The sequence below is a fragment of the Trachypithecus francoisi genome, unplaced genomic scaffold (assembly GCF_009764315.1).
Source record: "Trachypithecus francoisi isolate TF-2019V2 unplaced genomic scaffold, Tfra_2.0 Lachesis_group17, whole genome shotgun sequence".
NCBI classification, from domain to species: domain Eukaryota; kingdom Metazoa; phylum Chordata; class Mammalia; order Primates; family Cercopithecidae; genus Trachypithecus; species Trachypithecus francoisi.
This window is the reverse complement of record NW_022681462.1, coordinates 749819-769683: the sequence shown is the minus strand read 5'-3', so window position 1 is coordinate 769683 and position 19865 is coordinate 749819. Positions and strand designations below refer to the sequence as shown.

Sequence of the window (19865 nt, the reverse complement as noted above, 5' to 3'; positions counted from 1 at the left end):
CATACGCTGCCTAGGTTTCCAGTGTTCACGGAGGGGATCTAGAGGCCAGTGAGGTAAAGAGAGCAGTGCTTATCTCCTTCCTGTTTCTTTTCTGGTAGCTTGTGAGACCCAGCTGCCTGTCTCCTTCCGGCACCTGATCTTGCCAGAGAAGTACCCACCTCCCACCGAGCTTTTGGACCTGCAGCCCTTGCCCGTGTCTGCTCTGAGAAACAGCGCCTTTGAGAGTCTTTACCAAGATAAATTTCCTTTCTTCAATCCCATCCAGACCCAGGGTAAGTGTTTCCATCCCTCCTCTGGAGGCTTTTGAAGTCACCGGGAGACAGATGTGTTCTGTGGCAGGCAGGGGAGTGGGGGCGCTCAGGCACTTGGTAGGCCTGGGAGCTCCTCAGCGTGACCCCTGGGGCCCACCAGGACTTTTTCCTTTGTCAGAAGCCTTGGTTGCTTTGCTTCTCTGCATGTGTCACTGTGGAGGGGCAGCAGAGCAAGGCCTTACATGGCATGGTTATTTCTCGGGCCCTGGGGGCTTAGAGGCCTGCCCCTGGCGCTCAAGTATTGAACCAGAACCATGGGGTGGCACTGAGGCCTCCTCCCCCACATCATGATAAATAACAGGGACATTCACAGAGCAGGCACTGTGTTCTCAGTCCTTGGCTGAGTACATCACCAGTGTTTTCTCTCTTATTCCTTCCACCAAGCCTAAAAGGAATCACTATTGGAGATACTGCCATTAGCGTTCCATTTTATAGGTGAGGAACTGAGGCATAGGTGGTGTCCCAGTTGAACCAACTGATAAATAGAACTTGTATTTTAATTCAGTGTTGATGCCAGAGCTAAGGCTCTTACTTTCTACCTTAGGCTATTTCTAGGAAATGCAGGAGAGTGTTGAAGGGGCAGAGAAAGGGATCCAGTTCCTTTCTGTCCTGCATCCTAGTCTCTGAGAAGCAAAGAAGGATGTGTGGCTTCTTTTGCTTTGCTTTTGTTGTCATCCCACACATCTCCAGGGGACCTGGGCTCTTGATCTTGGCCTCTTCGCCTTTACCTGTTAAGTGGTAGCAGGTGAGGGGGTACACCATGGCCGGCCTGGAGTTAGAGGCTCGGATGCCACTGCTCCTCTGTCTGCATTCCAGAACTGCCTGACTTCATTTCTTATGTTGTCCTTTGTTTTGACAAGGGGTCCACGTCCCAGTCCATCTCTTCTTCCCTCTTGATACTCACACTGCTTCTTTCTGTTGGTTTCCAGTGTTTAACACTGTGTACAACAGTGACGACAACGTGTTTGTGGGGGCCCCCACGGGCAGTGGGAAGACCATTTGTGCAGAGTTTGCCATCCTGCGGATGCTGCTGCAGAGCTCGGAGGGGCGCTGTGTGTACATCACCCCCATGGAGGCCCTGGCAGAGCAGGTATGACATGGCGCTGTGTCGTGTGAATTTGCCCAGAAGCATTTCATCTGTGATTCCATATAAAGGCTTTTTTAGGCCGGAAATTTGCAGGGTCATTTCTTCAGTTTGTGTATTAAAGAAAAGCCACCCCAGCGAGGCGTGGTGGCTCACACTTGTTATCCCAGCACTTTGGGAGGCCGAGGTGGGCAGATCTCCTGAGGTCAGGAGATCGAGACCAGCCTGGCCAACATGGTGAAACCCTGTCTCTACTATAAATACAAAAATTAGCTGGGTGTGGTGGCGGGCACCTGTAATCCCAGCTACTCGGGAGGCTGAGGCAGGAGAATTGCTTAAACTCGGGAGGTGGAGGTTGCCGTGAGCCAAGATTGCACCACTGCACTCCAGCCTGGGCAACGAGAGCGAGACTTCATTTCAAAAAAAAAAAAAAAAAAAGAAAAGCTGCCCCATCGCATAAAGGCTGCTGTGGGATTAGAACATAGCTTGAGATCTGCAGGTCAACAGGTCTCTGTTTGGCATCTCAGGTTTTCCTCAGGTAAGTGAAAGATGCCTGGTATGACCTCATGTTGTTCTGCCTCCCTCCTCTGCCTGCCAGGTATACATGGACTGGTATGAGAAGTTCCAGGACAGGCTCAACAAGAAGGTGGTACTCCTGACGGGAGAGACCAGCACAGACCTGAAGCTGCTGGGCAAAGGGAACATTATCATCAGCACTCCTGAGAAGTGGGACATACTTTCCCGGCGGTGGAAGCAGCGCAAGAACGTGCAGAACATCAACCTCTTTGTGGTGGATGAGGTCCACCTTATCGGGGGCGAGAATGGGGTATGGCGTGACCTTGCAGCACAGATGAGGGACTGGGACTGACCAAGTGACCTTGGCATTGGGCCTTATATTTGGGTCTGAGGATGGAGGCTCAGGGCTTCTCCCTGGAGGATTCTGCCTGCTGCCCTGTTCCAAAGGGACAGTGTCAGCTTTTTTTTGTAGTACTTTAGGAAAACAGTATTGTTTAGTGGAGGTTGGCTGCTGTGGAGGAGGTAGAACCAAAAACATGAGAGTTCCTAGTTAGAAGGAAGAATGAGGTCATTTTGAGGCTGCTGGGCTGTTCACAAAGGGGACCTCCAGGCAGAGGATGGGAGCCTCGGCCTGCAGTGACCCTCCCTCCCTCTTTCCAGCCTGTCTTAGAAGTGATCTGCTCCCGAATGCGCTACATCTCCTCCCAGATTGAGCGGCCCATTCGCATTGTGGCACTCAGCTCTTCGCTCTCCAATGCCAAGGATGTGGCCCACTGGCTGGGCTGCAGCGCCACCTCCACCTTCAACTTCCACCCCAATGTGCGTCCCATCCCCTTGGAGCTGCACATCCAGGTAGGACCCACTCTCCTCATCCGTCTGTGGGGTCTCACCTAGATCCTGAGTGACCCAGGTCTGATAACCTTGGTGTGTTTTCTTCTCCCCGGCCGCCAGGGCTTCAACATCAGCCATACACAAACCCGCCTGCTCTCCATGGCCAAGCCTGTGTACCATGCTATCACCAAGCACTCGCCCAAGAAGCCTGTCATTGTCTTTGTCCCGTCTCGCAAGCAGACCCGCCTCACTGCCATTGACATCCTCACCACGTGTGCGGCAGACATCCAGCGGCAGAGGTGGGCGGGGCCTGGTGTCTGGGGTTGGGGTTAGGTTAAGTGAGGCTGGCCCACTCCAAGGGTGTCCTCTTCATGAGGGTGGGGTTAGCCCATGTGGCTCGGGGCCAGGTTCCGCACAGCTGGCAGGATGTCTGCCAGGACTCGGACCACTCTGAGCTGAGCCATTGCCTGTGCCGCACAGGTTCTTGCACTGCACTGAGAAGGATCTGATTCCGTACCTGGAGAAGCTGAGTGACAGCACGCTCAAGGAAACGCTGCTGAATGGGGTGGGCTACCTGCATGAGGGGCTTAGCCCCATGGAGCGGCGCCTAGTGGAGCAGCTCTTTAGCTCAGGTGAGTCAGGCCATGGAAGGGGAGCACAGCAAGGGTCTCACCAAGTGGTGGTGGTAAACTTGAGGGGTCCGGGTGGCAGCATTTCTCGACAGCATACTAGACATTTTCAGAATACTGTTTAGGACTCTTAGCTGTTAACTCATTTGATCCTCCCAAGAACCTCATGAGGCAGGTGAGACAAACACTGTCCCTGCTTGCCAGGTGAGAAAACAGGCAGACACGTCGGGCTGTGCCACTTCAGACCCCGGTTTTCTAGAGTCCAGGACCTTTGGCCACTAGACTGCTGCTGGTCCATGGATTAGTTCATTCTTGCATTGCTATAAAGAAATACTTGAGACTGGGTCATTTATAAAGAAAGGAGGTTTAATTGACCCACAGTTCTGCGGGCTGTCCATGAAGCATGGTGGCGTCTGCTTCTGGGAATGCCTCAGGGAAGGCCAAGGGGAAGCAGGCATCTTACATGGCAGGAGCCAGGACCGAGTGAGTGAGTGGGGAGGTGCCACACACTTTTGAACAACCAGATCTTGTGAGAACTCACTCGCTAGACAGTACCAAGGGCGGGTTGTGCTAAACCATTCATGAGAACTCCGCCCCTGTGAGCCAGTTATCTCCTATCAGGCCCCTCCTCCGACACTGGGGACCACGGTTCGATGAGATTTGGTGGAGACACAGATCCAAACCATCTCACCAAGATCGTTAGACTTTAGAGATTAGCACACAGGAGAGCTCTGATTCTCCCTTGGGCACACTTGCTGGCCACTGTCCCTTGTTGACCTGTAGCATTTTGTGCAAAGATTTACCTTTTAACACTGCTTAATGGAGCCTCATTGGAGATCCTCCTGCCAGAATCACTTCCTGTCACTCTTTGGCCCTTGAATCTGCCTGTTTGGGGCATGCTTAGAGTGATCTCCGGTTTGCTGGTGTGGCTGAGCCAGCCCGTGGCTGCATGAGTGTTAGCACTTTCCGGTCAGAGGAGCAGTCCATCAGCAGTAGTTATGCCTTGGTGTTCCTGGGCTTTGGGTTCTGTTCTATGATGACTTGTTTTCTCCTGGATAGTCCCAGAGCAAGGCACCAGCAGCGTGGAGCTATCTCATAGCAATGTGTTAGCTCTCATTCATGTTAGACCTTGTTCCTAGCCAGCCTCGCTGTGAGTTCTGAAACGTAGCACAGGGTATATCATGGCCTGCCCATGAGGTAGTGAGCCTGCTTCGCCCAGAGACCCCTGTCCTCAGCCTTCCTCTCCCTTCTGCTGCTCAGGAGCTATCCAGGTGGTGGTGGCTTCTCGGAGTCTCTGCTGGGGCATGAACGTGGCTGCCCACCTGGTAATCATCATGGACACCCAGTACTACAATGGCAAGATCCACGCGTGAGTACAACTGGTGGTCTGTGTTAGCCCAGACCTCCCTCCTAAAATGAGTGTGAATCTGCAGATACACAGAAAGCAAGCTAGGATGAAGGAAAGGTGTTAGGGAAGTTAACAGCTGAGATGCCACCAGAGCCAGGTGTTTGGGAGTTTTGTGTCTCAATACCTAGGCTCACATTTGTTTTTTGTCATTGTGCTTCCACATTCAGCAGTTGGGAGAGGTAGGAAGTTAGAGCCAGGAGGAATGTTTGACATTATGTCATTAACCTCAAACATCTTGTAGATTAGGAAAAGTGACTTGGTCAAGGTCGTACACCTATATAGAAGCTAGAACAGTGCTGAGCGCAGTGGCTCATGCCTGTAATCCCAGCACTTTGGGAGGCTGCGGCAGGCGGATCACTTGAGGTCAGGAGTTCCAGACCAGCCTGGCCAACATGATGAAACCCCGTCTCTAATAAAAGTATAAAAATTGGCCAGGCGCGGTGGCTCAAGCCTGTAATCCCAGCACTTTGGGAGGCCGAGACGGACGGATCACGAGGTCAGGAGATCGAGACCATCCTGGCTAACATGGTGAAACCCCGTCTCTACTAAAAAATACAAAAAAAATTAGCCGGGCGAGGTCGCGGGCGCCTGTAGTCCCAGCTACTCGGGAGGCTGAGGCAGGAGAATGGCGTGAACCTGGGAGGCGGAGCTTGCAGTGAGCTGAGATCTGGCCACTGCACTCCAGCCTGGGCGACAGAGCGAGACTCCGTCTCAAAAAAAAAAAAAAAAAAAAGTATAAAAATTAGCTGAGCGTGGTGGCACGTGCTTGTGCTTCCAGCTACTCAGGAGGCTGAGGCAGGAGAATCAGTTGAACCTGGGAGGCAGAGATTGCAGTGAGCCAAGATCGTGCCATTGCACTCTAGCCTGGGCAACAGAGTGAGATTCCATCTCAAAAAAATAAAAAAAGGCCAGGTGTGGTGACACACTCCTGTAATCCCAGCTACTTGGGAGGTTGAGCAGGAGAATCGCTTGAACCCGGGAGGCGGAGGTTGCAGTAAGCCGAGATTGCGCCACTGCACTCCAGTCTGAGCAACCGAGTGAGACTCCATCTCAAGAAAAAAAAAAAAGTTAGAAGAGTCAATCATTCTCAGAAAAACATCTGCATTTTTTTTTTTTATTTTGAGACAATCTTGTTCTGTCATTTAGGCTGGAATGCAGTGGTATGATCTCGGCCCACTACAGCCTCTGCCTCCCAGGCTCAAGCAATCATCCTGCTTCAGTCTCCCAAGTAGCTGGGACTACCAGCATGTGCTGCCACTCTCAGCTAATTTTTGCTTTTTTTTTTTTTTTGTATAGATGGGTTTTCACCGTGTTGCCCAGGCTGGTCTTGAACTCCTGAGCTCAAATGATTCACCCACCCAAAGTGCTTTACAGGCGCGAGTTATGGTGCCTGGCCCAATGCTTAATAACTTTTTCCCGAAATGCAGATTAGTTTGAAGTGAATTTTATTTACGGGTTCATTTTTAATGTCTGAACCTGCTTCTAGGTTGGGTTAAAGTCAGGTGACTTGATGATCATGAAATGCACAGCTATGAAGTTTGGAAAGTGTGGTGGTGCGCACCTGTAGTCCCACCTGCTCTGGAGGCTGAAGTGAGAGGATCCCTTGAGCCTAGGAGGTGAAGGCTGCAGTGAGCCGTGGCTGTGCCACTGCATTCCAGCATGGACAGTAGAGCAAGATGCTCTATCAAAAAACAAATTAAAAAATAAAAAAATAATTTTTTTAATTAAAGGAGAAAAGTTTGGGAAGTTTGACTTACATATTTGATCCTCGAATAGGGAGTTATTTTGGTTTTGGCATTAGTTTTGTATTTTGTAGCCTGGTTCATGGCACTTGAGCAGCAAATTCATGGCCCTTACACTAAATGCTAAAATGATGTACAGGCCAACCAGTGAAGCCAGTTCTAAGTGCAGAGATTCATAAACAGAGTCGTGCTGTGATTTGACCACGCCTCCCCGTATTTACATTTTACTGTTACTTAGTGGAGGGAGTCGGGTCTCCTGAGCATGGTCTCCGTGTTGAGGCGGCTTTTCCTTCTTTCCCCGCATCTGTCACCAGCTATGTGGATTACCCCATCTACGACGTGCTTCAGATGGTGGGTCACGCCAACCGCCCTTTGCAGGACGATGAGGGACGCTGCGTCATCATGTGTCAGGGCTCCAAGAAGGTCAGTCCTGGACTCATGCAGCCTCTTGGATCCGGAGCCTCAGAATGGATTCTTTAATCCTTCTTTTGATAGATGTCTTCAGTAATTTTAGTCTCTTAACTTCTGCCTCTCTTATTTACACAATTCTTTTGTAACGAGCCGGCCACCCATTTGGAATTTTGCTGCCTTTTGCTTTTGCGGCTGCCGTTGGCTCCACGTGTTGAGGGCTTCGCCCGCTAGTTGGTTCCTTCCTTCCTCACTGGGCTGCCCACTGCTCTGCCCTCGTGACTTGCTGTGCCTCTGTTCCCACTGCGTATTGTTGCCAGTGACGCACTTTCTAAACGTGTGGCTTCTTCCATTTTGGTATTAGTTAGGTCTCACACGGGGACCATGCCCTGTTGATTTGCCCTTGGGCCTTTGTGACCATGTTGTCACTAATTCTTTATTAATGCTTCTCCTTCTCCAACCCACAGGATTTCTTCAAGAAGTTCTTATATGAGCCATTGCCAGTGGAGTCTCACCTGGACCACTGTATGCATGACCACTTCAATGCTGAGATCGTCACCAAGACCATTGAGAACAAGCAGGACGCTGTGGACTATCTCACCTGGACCTTTCTGTACCGCCGCATGACACAGAACCCCAATTACTACAACCTGCAGGGTCAGTGGCCTTGGGAGCACACGTGATTCTTTGGTGGTTCTCACAGCCTTTGCTGGGCATCTTCTCAAGGCTCCCCACTCACCTCTCACCTCCGTAGGCATCTCCCATCGTCACTTGTCCGACCACTTGTCAGAGCTGGTGGAGCAGACCCTGAGTGACCTGGAGCAGTCCAAGTGCATCAGCATCGAGGACGAGATGGATGTGGCACCTCTGAACCTGGGCATGATCGCTGCCTACTATTACATCAACTACACCACCATTGGTGAGGCCCGGCACGGCCCGTATCCTGTCCGTAGGAGCCTTCTCACACAGGGGTCAGCAGCCCACTGGGATGAGAGGTCCGCCCGTGTCTGTCAGCGAGATGACACTGCAGGGGAGAGCAGGGGAGCCCAGGCAGTTCTGCTCCTTCTCCGCCTGCTTTTGGCTTCTCTCAAATGTCCTTTTTCTGTCAGAGCTCTTCAGCATGTCCCTCAATGCCAAGACCAAGGTGCGAGGGCTTATCGAGATCATCTCCAATGCGGCCGAGTACGAGAACATTCCCATCCGGCACCATGAAGACAACCTCCTGCGGCAGGTGAGGACGGCAGCTTCAGGAGAACATCCTGGAACAGCAAACTCTGCCTGTGTGCCCAGAGCACATGGCATCCCTGCCACCAACACCCCCATATGCATCCCCCGACCCCCGCCATATGTCCTCCCCTCCATACTCCCCTCACACCCATCTCCATCCCACTGCCACCCACGTGCCTCGGGGTGTTGAAGGGCTGTGTGAGCCTGGGCCACGTGGGGCTTTGGCCTGAGTCCGTCTCAGGCAAGGTCACCTGTTCATCACCAACTATTTTTCTTCCACTTCATAGTTGGCTCAGAAGGTCCCCCACAAGCTGAATAACCCTAAGTTCAATGATCCGCACGTCAAGACCAACCTGCTCCTACAGGCTCACCTGTCCCGCATGCAGCTGAGTGCTGAGTTGCAGTCAGATACGGAGGAAATCCTTAGTAAGGTAGAGTGTGGGTGTGGGTGTGGGGCAGAGGGGCCAGTGGTGCTCCAGACGTCTCAGCTCAACCCCGCCCACTTTGGTACACCTTTTCGTGTTCAGGCAATCCGGCTTATCCAGGCCTGTGTGGATGTCCTCTCCAGCAATGGGTGGCTCAGCCCTGCTCTGGCAGCTATGGAACTGGCCCAGATGGTCACCCAAGCCATGTGGTCCAAGGACTCATACCTGAAGCAGCTGCCACATTTCACCTCGGAGCATATCAAACGTTGCACAGACAAGGTGAGCCGGGTCAGCCTAGAGGGTCAGGTGGGTGAGCCTGAGGGCCTAGTGTTGTGGACCGAGGGTGGGTTGCGGGAGGTGGGTCTCAGTGAGTGAAACTTGTAGTTATGGTTCCTCTGAAGGTGCTCCCTGTTGAGATGCTAGAGAGGCTGCCAACTGTGGGCCGTGTTCTTTCTGCAACTGTTTTCTCTAGATGACTTGATGGTGTAGGAGGTAAAATGAGCAGCTCTTGGCGCCTGTGTCATTTGCTCTTGGCCTGTGTTCTCTCTTTCCTGACGTCTGAATACTCACTGCAGGGAGTGGAGAGTGTTTTCGACATCATGGAGATGGAGGATGAAGAACGGAACGCATTGCTTCAGCTGACTGACAGCCAGATTGCAGATGTGGCTCGCTTTTGTAACCGCTACCCTAATATCGAACTGTCTTATGAGGTGGTGGATAAGGACAGCATCCGCAGGTGAGCCAGAGGTGGTACCTGTTGGGCACAGCGTGATAGTATGCTGGGAGCCCACTGCCCCATCACTGATGTGTGCCCCTCCTCTCCCCCTGCAGTGGCGGGCCAGTTGTGGTGCTGGTGCAGCTGGAGCGAGAGGAGGAAGTCACAGGCCCTGTCATTGCGCCCCTCTTCCCGCAGGTGCGTCCTGGTAGCTGGCTTGGCCAGGTGTCAACTCCCCTATCCGCTGGCTAGGTGCATGGTACAAGGGCACACTGTCCCTGAGGGAGGGAAACTTTAGACTGATAATGAGCTTACAAGGCTGAGAATTAATCTTGAGGCTATGGGTTTTTTTTTTTTTTTTTCTGTTTATTTCTGCTTAAACAATTTAGGGCCGGGCACGGTGGCTCACGCCTGTAATCCCAGCACTTTGGGAGGCCAAGGTGGGCAGATGATGAGGGCAGGAGTTCGAGACCAGCCTGGCCAACATAGTGAAACCTCATCTCTACTAAAAATACAAAAATTAGCCACACCTGATGGTGGGCACCTGTAGTCCCAGCTACTCGGGAGGCTGAGGCAGGAGAATCACTTGAACCGGGAGGTGGAGGCTGCAGCGAGGTGGAGTGCAGAGATTGCCCCACTGCACAGCAGCCTAGGCAACAATGTGAGACTTCGTCTCAAAAAAAAAAAAAGATTTAGATGACTGGTCATTGTTAAACCCGTTAGTTGTGCAGTATTTCCATCTCTCTGGCTGTTTCAGATGCATTTGTCTTTAACTCCCATGGCTCCAGGACACTTGGGCTTTCCTGGTTGTTCCTTCTTTCTCACTGCCACTTACTGTGCTTCTGGGTGCTTGGTTTTTTACCACCAGAAAGAAATTCTGGTTCTCTTTATATGGGAGAAGAATTGAAGGTTGACAGCAGAAACCAGATCCTGTCATGTGTAATTCACAGGCTCTGAGTAACGAGTGCTTTTAACTAGGACTCCTGGTCTTTGTGACAGTGGGGCGGCCGGTAGACAGGGCTGCAAGGCCTGCTGGGGATCATCTCTGTGCACATTCAGCTCTGGGTTAAGCTTTTTCTCATCTGACAGATATGCCCTGTACTTAAAGTATCTCTAAGGAACTCAAAGCTACCAGGCCCCAAAGACTAGACCTCTAATAGTACCACCTTGGACTTAGCAGCAGGTACTAAGCGGGAGAAGGTACCTTGGCACAAGGAAATGAGCCAGAACCAACAAATGAGTTCATCTACTTACTTAAATAATTAAGCCTGTTTGAGACAACTTTTGACAGTATTAAAATGTTGTATCTAATTGTATTTCGGGAAGAAACTTTGGAAAGCTATCTGATTTTTGTTATTTCTTCTGTAACCGTAACCGTTTTCATGGCTGCCTATGGCCATCAAGTTTTACATGCTGAAATTCTTGGTTTTGGATCACTGCAGAAACGTGAAGAGGGCTGGTGGGTGGTGATTGGAGACGCGAAGTCCAATAGTCTCATCTCCATCAAGAGGCTGACCCTCCAGCAGAAGGCCAAGGTGAGTGTGTCCACCGGCCCCAGCATTTGTTCCGGCATGGGGGGAGGGTGAGAATGCTTCCTGTGTCCATGCTCATAATGATTTCTGCCTGCTCTTTCTAGGTGAAGTTGGACTTTGTGGCCCCAGCCACTGGCGCCCACAACTACACTCTGTACTTCATGAGTGACGCTTACATGGGATGTGACCAGGAGTACAAATTCAGCGTGGATGTGAAAGAAGCCGAGACGGACAGTGATTCAGATTGAGTCCTGAGGCATGTACTCTTGGGTAAAGGAGAGTCGAGCCTGAATTAGGAATGTGTACCTTGTAGGGATCCTGGTTGTGGGGACCAGGTCTGTGGGCCTGAGGTCTGGCCAGCCAGGGCTGGTGCTGTCCCTGCCCACCTCCACTTCCTTTTCCCTTGCTCACTCTGGATCCAGCGACAGCAGGTGTCACGGGTGAAGCATAAATCATATATAGCATTTTTAGGCATGTTCCTGGTAGTTCTTTTGAGTCTGATATTCTAATAAAATAATTTGTAGAAACCATTTGTCTTTGCAGTGATTCCAAATTAAAAGTTTTCTTTCTCCAACCTGAGGGCATGGCCAGAAAGACCTGGTTATTTTTTAGCCAGAAACGTGCTTGTAATGAGTGCTTCTGGAGGACAGACCTGCTCATTAGGCGTGCTGTCCCCTGTAGCCTTGTGAGTCAGCCTGGAGGAGGGAACATCCGACTGTGGCCTGGCCCCAGTGGTACCCACACATCAGCACGACCACAGGAACCAACACTGAGCCTCGGAAGCTAGATCACAGGTTAGGCGTTTCTCTAGATGGGTGTTCTGAAATCTGCAGTGTCTGCTCCTGGGAGGCAGCACCAGAAAGGACACTGAAATGTACCAGCTGGATGTGACCCAGTCTTAATAAACAGGTTTTCTAATCCAGATCTGATTGTCTCCAAATTCTTACCTTCTGTTCTTTAGACTAAATGCACACAAAACTGAAAGACGAGTCTGAGGGGGCAGTTTCCTCAGGGTAGCAGTTTTCAAATGATTTGGTGGTAGGACCTCTTTACGCTACTAAAAAGCTAAGAACCTCAAAGAGCTTTTTTTTTCTTTTTAAATAACAAATCTATTTTTCACAGTTCCGGAGGTTGCCCCAAAAAGCTTTTCTTCTAGGTTAACGCACTTTTAAATCATCATGTTAACTTTTTTTTTTTTTTTTTAAATACAGACAGGGTTTAGCATGTTGCCCAGGCTGATCTTGAATTCCTGAGCGCAAGTGATCTCCCCACCTCAGCCTCCCAGAAGTGCTGGGATTACAGGCATGAGTCACCATGCCCCGTCCATGTTAACATTTTTTGTGAAGAATAACTTCCAAAACAATCCAAGGAGAAGAGTGGCGTCTTACAATATCTTTAGTCTCTTGTTATAAGAAACTGTTGAATTCTTACAGCTGCTTCTACATCCAAACTGGTTTTCATTGCAATAAGCTGACTCCACACAGACGCACAGGTGGAAGACGGGTTCTAAACAGCCTCTTCAGCGAATTGTGGCTGTTCTCTGATGCCAAGACAAGTGATACTGTTTTCTTTTTTTGAAACGGAGTCTCACGGTGCCGCCCAGGCTGGAGTGCAGTGGCATGATCTGGGCTCACTGCAGCCTCCACCTCCTGGGTTCACACGGTTCTCCTGCCTCAGGCTCCCGAGTAGCTGGGACTACAAGGGGTCTGCCACCACGCCCGGCTAATTTTTGTAATTTTAGTAGAGATGGGCTTTCACCATATTGGCCAGGCTGGTCTTGAACTCCTGACTTTATGACCCACTCACCTCGGCCTCCCAAAGTGCTGGGATTACAGGCGTGAGCCACCGCGCCCGGCTTACTACAAGTGATAGTTTCTTAAAGGCAATGTGGACTCTGAAAACTTGATGCACTCTTATATTGTTAATACATTAAAATCCACTGGCCTGTCTTACACTTTTGAATGAATCTTCGAGCCACGTATGATTTTGTAACATCACGTACTGGTTTTGGAAAACTGGTTCACTGAATTCTTCCAAATGAAATGCATTTCATTATACAAATCACATTTGTTAATATCCCTAACAATAAAGCTCATGGTGGAGTACAGATTTTCAGAAATTCTGATTTTTGCTTGAAAGCTTTCTTTTATCATTGGCAACACTCTCAGTTGTTTCCCTTGAAGTGAGAGGCTCATTCCATTCATCTCCCAGAAAATGTCAGCCAAATATTCAAGTCTAAATACCATAATCTGCTAGTTCTTTCAACTCTAAAGGGCATGCCTTGAACACAGCCAATTCAGCTTGCAACTCAATGGTACCACTGCTTTTCCTCAAAGCATCCATACTTCAGTGCACAGCAGAGGGGCTTTATGCATGCTTTCAGTCGTTTCAGAGTCTAAGTGTTCTCAAGGTCAACTTTTTTTTTTTTTTTTTTTCTGAGACAGGGTTTCGTTCGTTGCCCCGGCTGGAGTGCAATGGTGCGATCTTGGCTCACTGCAACCTCCGCCTACTGGCTTCAAGCGATTCTCTTGCCTCAGCCTCCTAAGTAGCTGGAATTACAGGCATGCACCACCACGCCCAGCTAATTTCGTATTTTTAGTAGAGACGGGGTTTCTCCATGTTGGTCAGGCTGGTCTCGAACTCCTGACCTCAGGGGACCTACCCACCTCAGCCTCCCAAAGCGCTGGGATTACAGGTGTGAGCCACAGCGCTGGCTAAGTCAACATTTAGTATAGTTAATCACTGTTATTTGTTCTAACAAGGACATGTCAAAACTACTAGAGGTTTGCTGCCACCACCTTGATTCACGCCGCAGTGCCAACAGTTGACCTCACAGATCCTCCCTGAAAGGGTCTTGGGACTCCCAGGATCTGCAGACCACATTCTTCGAGAACCACTACTCTAGGTATCGCCCCACTGTCTTTCTAAAATCTAAGGTCACGGCTTAAACTTAGGGGAAGGCTGTAGCTTTGGAGACCACTGTCACGTCCATGTAGAACTGTCAAGAGACGACTTGAGTGTGCCTGAAAACTGCCTGCCGATGGCAGTGTTTCTCGACTGGTTTTCATCGCCAGTCCCCTAGGGAGCCTTCTTCCTGATCACTCCCTGCCATGAAAATGGAATGTCACAGCCACACTATATGTGCTGTGGGCCTTAGGAGGGCCACAAACTGATTTTTTTAATCCCTACTGAAGAACCAATTTGCATCCCTTTGAGAATATAGGGCTTGTGGCCAGTAATAACTCTCCCTTTTCTTGTCCTTCCCCATTTTTTTCTATCCCCCGTTGCCATCACAGCTTAACGGTGCAGGAGGTATATGAGGGTTTCTAAGGGAAAGCAGAGGTGCCCCTCACTCAAACCTACATTCAGAAAAAAAATTTCCTTCAGTACTGACTGAATGTCTTAAATGCAAAGATTTACACAAACTGGGAAGGCAGGACCTATTTCAGACAAGGATTCACCATGGAATTCTTTTATGAATATCCTTATAAAATAGGACTTGGGATGCAGATGGATTATTTAAGTCTTACAACTTCAGAAAGGCCTGAGACACACCCCCTCCTACTATATATAGTGATTATAAATAGTATATTTACCTCCAAAGAATTTAACACTGTGCCCTAATGCAAGAAAAATCTGTGGTATAACAAGGTACTGATGTTCTGTAGCTCTTTACTGAAGGCCTCACGTCAAAGGAGGGGAAGGAGAGCAATTCTGTGGCTCCGTACTTCTACCCAAGTCTGAAGAGAAGTGAGCCAAGTTAAATGAAGGTCAAGGATGCTCCTCCTGGTCCGCTCAGGGGCTGGGAAAGTCTTACGACATTTTCTGGGGAGTCATTACTCTGTCCGAAGTCAAGGTAGCTCAGAGGTCTTCAGGCCGCTGGTACTTCCAGAAGGCCACCTCCCCGTCATCACTGCAGGAGGCCAGCAGCCCTGGCTCCTTGGGGTTCCAGGCCACACAGTTGACATCCTGGGAATGGGCCTGGTGCAAGTGGGCTGTCAGGGAGAAGGTGGGCTGTTGTGGATCCGAGTTGGGATCCTCCTGAAACACGCGGATTGCGTCGTCCCCACAAGCTGTAGCCAGAGCCCCTGTCAGCTGACACCTGGGAGGAAAGTGACATCAGTGGTACACCTGACAGATTAGGCCAGACTTGGTCCATGGTTCCTGGCCTGTTCTCTTCCCTAACTTCAGGCCTCGGCTAAAAACCTCTTATTAAAATGTTTCCTTAACTAATAAGGAGTCACAAATATCACCCACTTATATCCGCAGATGCTGCAATCTAGTTTTTTCCCCTACTATGATTACCCTAAAAAACAACATGCAATTATGAACTGCACTTTTCTCACTTGGCATAAGCAGTTTCCCATGTCATAAAGGTTTTTTTTTTTGAGATGGTTCACTGCAACCTCCGCCTCCCAGGTTCAAGCGATTCTCCTGCCTCAGCCTCCCAAGTAGCTGGGACTACAGGCATGTGCCACCATGTCCGGCTAAGTTTTGTATTTTCAGCAGAGACAGGGTTTCATCACATTGGCCAGGCTGGTCTCAAACTCCTGACCTCAAGTGATCCACCCACCTCAGCCTCCCAAAGTGCTGGGATGACAGGCATGAGTCACTGGGCCCAGCCATCATAAAGTATTTATTTATTTTTTTTAGATGGAGTCTTGCTCTATCACCAGGCTGGAGTGCAGTGGCGCAATCTCGGCTTGCTGCAACCTCTGCCTCTCAGGTTCAAGCGATTCTCCTGCCTCAGCCTCCGAGTAGCTGGGATTACAGGCGCGCACCACCACGCCCAGCTAATTGTTGTATTTTTAGTAGAGACAGGGTTTCACCACATTGGTCAGGCTGGTCTTGAACTCCTGACATCATGATTTGCCCACCTCGGCCTCCTAAAGTGTTGGGATTACAGGCGTGACCCACCGCTCCCCACCCCATCGTAAAGTATTCTTAACCCATTTCTTTAAACAGTGATATAACAAGCTAAGTTCTACCATAATTTACTTAAGTTCACTTTTGTTGAATAGGTGATTCCCAAATGTTTGCTAATATAAAGCAAGCTTGAGTACTCAGTTTTTTTCACTGTTTTGGATTATTTCCTAGGGATCAATTCTCAGGGCCAGAACTACCCTCTGACCTACTCTCCTATATGAATGGTGCAGCTTTTCCAGCTTCTGCAAGGGCACAGTCAGCGTTACCCATAAAAACCCCAGCCACTGCCGGGCGCGGTGGCTCACGCCTGTAATCCCAGCACTTTGGGAGGCCAAGGCGGGCGGATCACAAGGTCAGGAGATCGAGACCATCCTGGCTAACATGGTGAAACCCTATCTCTACAAAAAAAAAAAAAATTAGCCGGGCATGGTGGTGGGCGCTGTAATCCCAGCTACTCGGGAGGCTGAGGCAGGAGAATGGCGTGAACCCGGGAGGCGGAGCTTGCAGTGAGCCAAGATCACGCCACTGCACTCCAAGCCTGGGTGACAGAGCAAGACTCCGTCTCAAAATAAATAAATACATAAATAACAACCCATCATGAATGCACGGATTCGGTAACTTCTGGACGGCACAAGCTGTGTGAACCCCGAGTGCTGGTGCTGCGCTCACAGCCTGGGACTGTTCCCTGCTCCTGTGAATGCCAGCCCAGCCAGCTGTAAAGCAGCATGCTAGAGTCAGGCCTGATAAGGAATGGGGGTGGCTGCCCTCAATTCCTAAGCACTCCCCCAGGGTTGCAGAGGACTGCATGGGGCATGATGGGATGGGGGTGCGGGATGGAGTCTTACCAAGCAACGTCATAAATGGTCCTTGAGTGGAAGCCCGACAAAGTACAGATACATTTCCAACTGGGGTCAGAGCCGCTGCATGCCACCCCTGCAAGACAGACTTGTCTTACACTTAAGACGTTCCTATGTCCCAGGCGCCTCAAAGGAGAACCTAACTTAGCTTCCCTCACCCTCATCTTCAACTGATTATGAGTCCACGTCTCCATTCCTGTACCCATCCCCGCTGATCTGCCTTACACACTCTGGCCAGACTGGTCTTTCTCAAGCAGAATTCCGAGAAGGAAACGTCCCTGTTCTGCTGCCACCCACCAGCCAACCCAACCCACTTTATTCCTCTCCAAACCCTAGATGTCCTATGCCCCATTTAAATGAATTACCACGCCTCACTAAGTCTGAGCATTCCCGCCATTGTTATCTTTACTCACGCTGTTGAGTTTCCACTTGGAATTCTCACGTGAAATTCTCATGTTAAAATCCTACATACCCTTTCAAATTCAGATGCAATGGCCCCTGTTCCACAAAGCTTTCCTGATTGTTCCAGTACTCTATCCCGAGCCCTTCTGTGGCATATCTTACCTTTTACCCCCATTTGCTCCGACTCATGTATGTGTCTTAGCAGACTGTGAACCCCTTGAGAAATGGGTCTTCTTTAGATCTACTAATGGACCCTCACCTTGTTCGTTGCCTGGCAGATACTGACGCCAGATGCGCACAGTGCGGTCATCACTACAAGATGCCAGGCGCTGGCCACTCGGGTCAAAGGCCAAGCTCCACACAGTGGACTCATGGCCCTCAAGGGTGGCACAGCATACCCAGTCATCCTCTTCCTCCCGGTACAGCTTCACTGTGTCATCGTAGCTGGCAGAAGCTAAGAGCTGGGGGAAGAGGGAAAGGAGACCCAACACGTATCTGTGTGGCCCAGGAAGTGCAGGACAGGTCAGTCCCAGGGATCTGCTTTTATGTTTTTATTTTATTTTATTATTTATTTGAGACGACGTTTCATTCTTGTTGCCCAGGCTGGAGTGCAATAGCACGATCTCGGCTCACTGTAACCCCCGTCTCCCAGGTTCAAGCAATTCTCCTGCCTCAGCCTCCTGAGTAGCTGGGATTACAGGCATGCACCATCACGCCCAGCTAATTTTGTATTTTTAGTAGAGACGGAGTTTTACCAAGTTGGCCAGGCTAGTCTTGAATTTCTGACCTCAGATGATAGACCCACTGTGGCCTCCCAAAGTGCTGAGATTACAGGTGTGAGCCATCACGCCCAGCTGGATCTGTTTTTATAAAGGGACTAATGTTTTTTGTTCACAGATGGAGGTCCCTGTAAAAGCTAGATTAAGGCTGAAAAGCAGAGGAAGGCTGGACACAAGCCTGCACACCAGAGCCCTTCCCACAAGAGACCCTGCCTGACTCTTACCTCCTGACTTGGGTGCCAAACCACATGCTTGACATCCTGTGTGTGGGAGTTGAGAACACTGACACATTCATACTCATCCTCTTCATCAACTGTGGGAGAGATAAAGAAGGGAACCCAAGAGCGGACCCTGTCACGGACACGGAGGGGGGTGTCAGGTGGTTCCCAATCCACCTGGAGGGACCTGGACTCACCTTCCCAGACCCAAACACTCTTATCTCGGCTGCAAGTGGCCAGGAGGTTGCCAGATGGGGCCCAAGCCACTGACTTGACCTCATTTTCATGGCCCTCGAGCGTGGTTACACACTGTGAAAGGAGAAGGAAAATGAGAATTAACAGCAGCTAACACCGCTAAGGCCCTTCCCATGGGTACAGCCCAATTGGCGCAGGTTGGCTCAGGTTCCTGAACCAGCTCTGGGGAGGAAACAGGCAATAATTCTGGTCCCAACCAGCCTGGGTACCTCAAAGTCATCCTGGTTCTTCTTCCAAATGCAAGTGGTAGCATCAAAGCTGGCAGAGGCCAGGTAATTACCGCAGGGGGACCAGGCCACCTTCCGCACGGTGCGCTGGTGGCCTTCAGAAAGGACAGATTTGCAGATCCAGCTGTCACCTAAAGGTGGAGCACAGGCCAGGCTCTGGAGCTGGGTGCAGCACCATGAAGACATTCGATATTGGGGGCTAGCACTGGAGTCAAGCTAGTGGGGGAAAGCTCAGGGATTGTCTTTCACAGCTTTTACAAAGATGCAACTGACTCTACTTCCTCTGGAGGCTTTTTTTTTTTTTTTTGAGACCGAGTTTTTGCTCTGATGCCCAGGCTGGAGTGCGATGGCACAATCCTGGCTCACTGCAACCTTCGCCTCCCGGGTTCAAGGGATTCTCCTGCCTCAGCCTCCAGAGTAGCTGGGGTTACAGGTGCCCGCCATCACGCCCCGCTAATTTTGTATTTGTAGTGGAGACGGGGTTTCACCATGTTGCCCAGGCTGGTCTCGACCTCTTGACCTCAGGTGATCTCCCCGCCTCTGCTTCCCAAACTGCTAGGATTACAGGCGTGAGCCACCGCGCCCTGCCTCTGGAGGCATCTTTCTAAAACAAATCTAATCTAAAATTGCTATTGGTTCCCCAATGCCCTCGGGATAAAATGTGACAATCCAGTCGCAAGTTACTCTGAAAGCCACTTTCCTAACACCCTCCTTTTCCCATTTTCCTTCCTCAGCAGCTACCACAATTCCCTCGACATTTCAGCTTGTCTGCTGACGTTTTTCCTCCCAGCAGTCGCAGACTTCTTTGCCTATAAAGCTTTTCTGGGGGTGGCTAACATCCGACCCTCCCTCCGCCAGGAACAGGGTCAGCCTCCCCCGCAGGCTGAGAGCCCGCACGACACGCAAGCGGAGCCCTCAGCGCCGAAGGCCGCGCAGCCAGGCTGGGCCTTACCCTCCGTGCCCCAGATGCGGATTCTCCGGTCGCCGCCGCACGAGGCCAGCAGGGTCCCCGCGGGGTTCCAAGCCAGGAACCAGCAGCGGGAGTCCGGGTGCGCCGGGACACGGCCCAGCAGCACCAGCGAGTCCTTCATGGCGGCCCGACGTACGGGGAGGTGGGGGCGGGATAGGGTCCGCGGCGCAGACAGCGGGTCTCACCGCGCGCGTCTGCGTACCGCCCACTCCAGGCTTCCGCGGCCAACTGAGGCTCCCGCTTCCGCCGGAGGACCGGGGTCGCCCCGGGAACTCAGCTGCTCACTGCTGCGGCCGCGATACCCTCTGGGAGTTGTAGTCGCTCCCCTCACTTCGGCAGGGAAAGCATCACGTGACCGCCTCGAACTACCAGTCCCGTGAGGCCCTGCGCAGAGCCCGGCGGC

General features: G+C 50.8%; 2 protein-coding genes across 2 annotated transcripts in view; one reads left to right on the top strand and one right to left on the bottom strand.

Annotated features, from left to right (window-relative positions):
- The window catches only part of SNRNP200 (small nuclear ribonucleoprotein U5 subunit 200), a 31622-nt gene extending 19872 nt beyond the window's left edge, over positions 1-11750 (top strand). Inside the window, exons 29-45 of the mRNA XM_033238843.1 lie at positions 99-272; positions 1241-1401; positions 1994-2221; positions 2572-2763; positions 2863-3041; positions 3223-3374; positions 4632-4740; positions 6836-6944; positions 7397-7586; positions 7684-7848; positions 8039-8160; positions 8444-8587; positions 8684-8860; positions 9157-9317; positions 9413-9494; positions 10739-10831; positions 10933-11750. Coding sequence (XP_033094734.1) covers positions 99-272; positions 1241-1401; positions 1994-2221; positions 2572-2763; positions 2863-3041; positions 3223-3374; positions 4632-4740; positions 6836-6944; positions 7397-7586; positions 7684-7848; positions 8039-8160; positions 8444-8587; positions 8684-8860; positions 9157-9317; positions 9413-9494; positions 10739-10831; positions 10933-11076 — 2582 coding nt within the window. The 3' untranslated portion in view covers positions 11077-11750. The remainder of the gene's footprint in view (positions 1-98; positions 273-1240; positions 1402-1993; positions 2222-2571; positions 2764-2862; positions 3042-3222; positions 3375-4631; positions 4741-6835; positions 6945-7396; positions 7587-7683; positions 7849-8038; positions 8161-8443; positions 8588-8683; positions 8861-9156; positions 9318-9412; positions 9495-10738; positions 10832-10932) is intronic.
- A 2521-nt stretch (positions 11751-14271) lies between these two features.
- Positions 14272-19843, bottom strand: CIAO1 (cytosolic iron-sulfur assembly component 1). The gene is made up of 7 exons (XM_033238845.1): positions 19445-19843; positions 18475-18623; positions 18208-18319; positions 18017-18105; positions 17273-17474; positions 16600-16687; positions 14272-14930 (listed from the first exon to the last, which is right to left on the bottom strand). Exons 1-7 carry the CDS (start codon positions 19581-19583, stop codon positions 14690-14692), a joined length of 1020 nt encoding a protein of 339 aa, XP_033094736.1. The 5' UTR covers positions 19584-19843; the 3' UTR covers positions 14272-14689.
- Between the last annotated feature and the right edge of the window lie 22 nt (positions 19844-19865).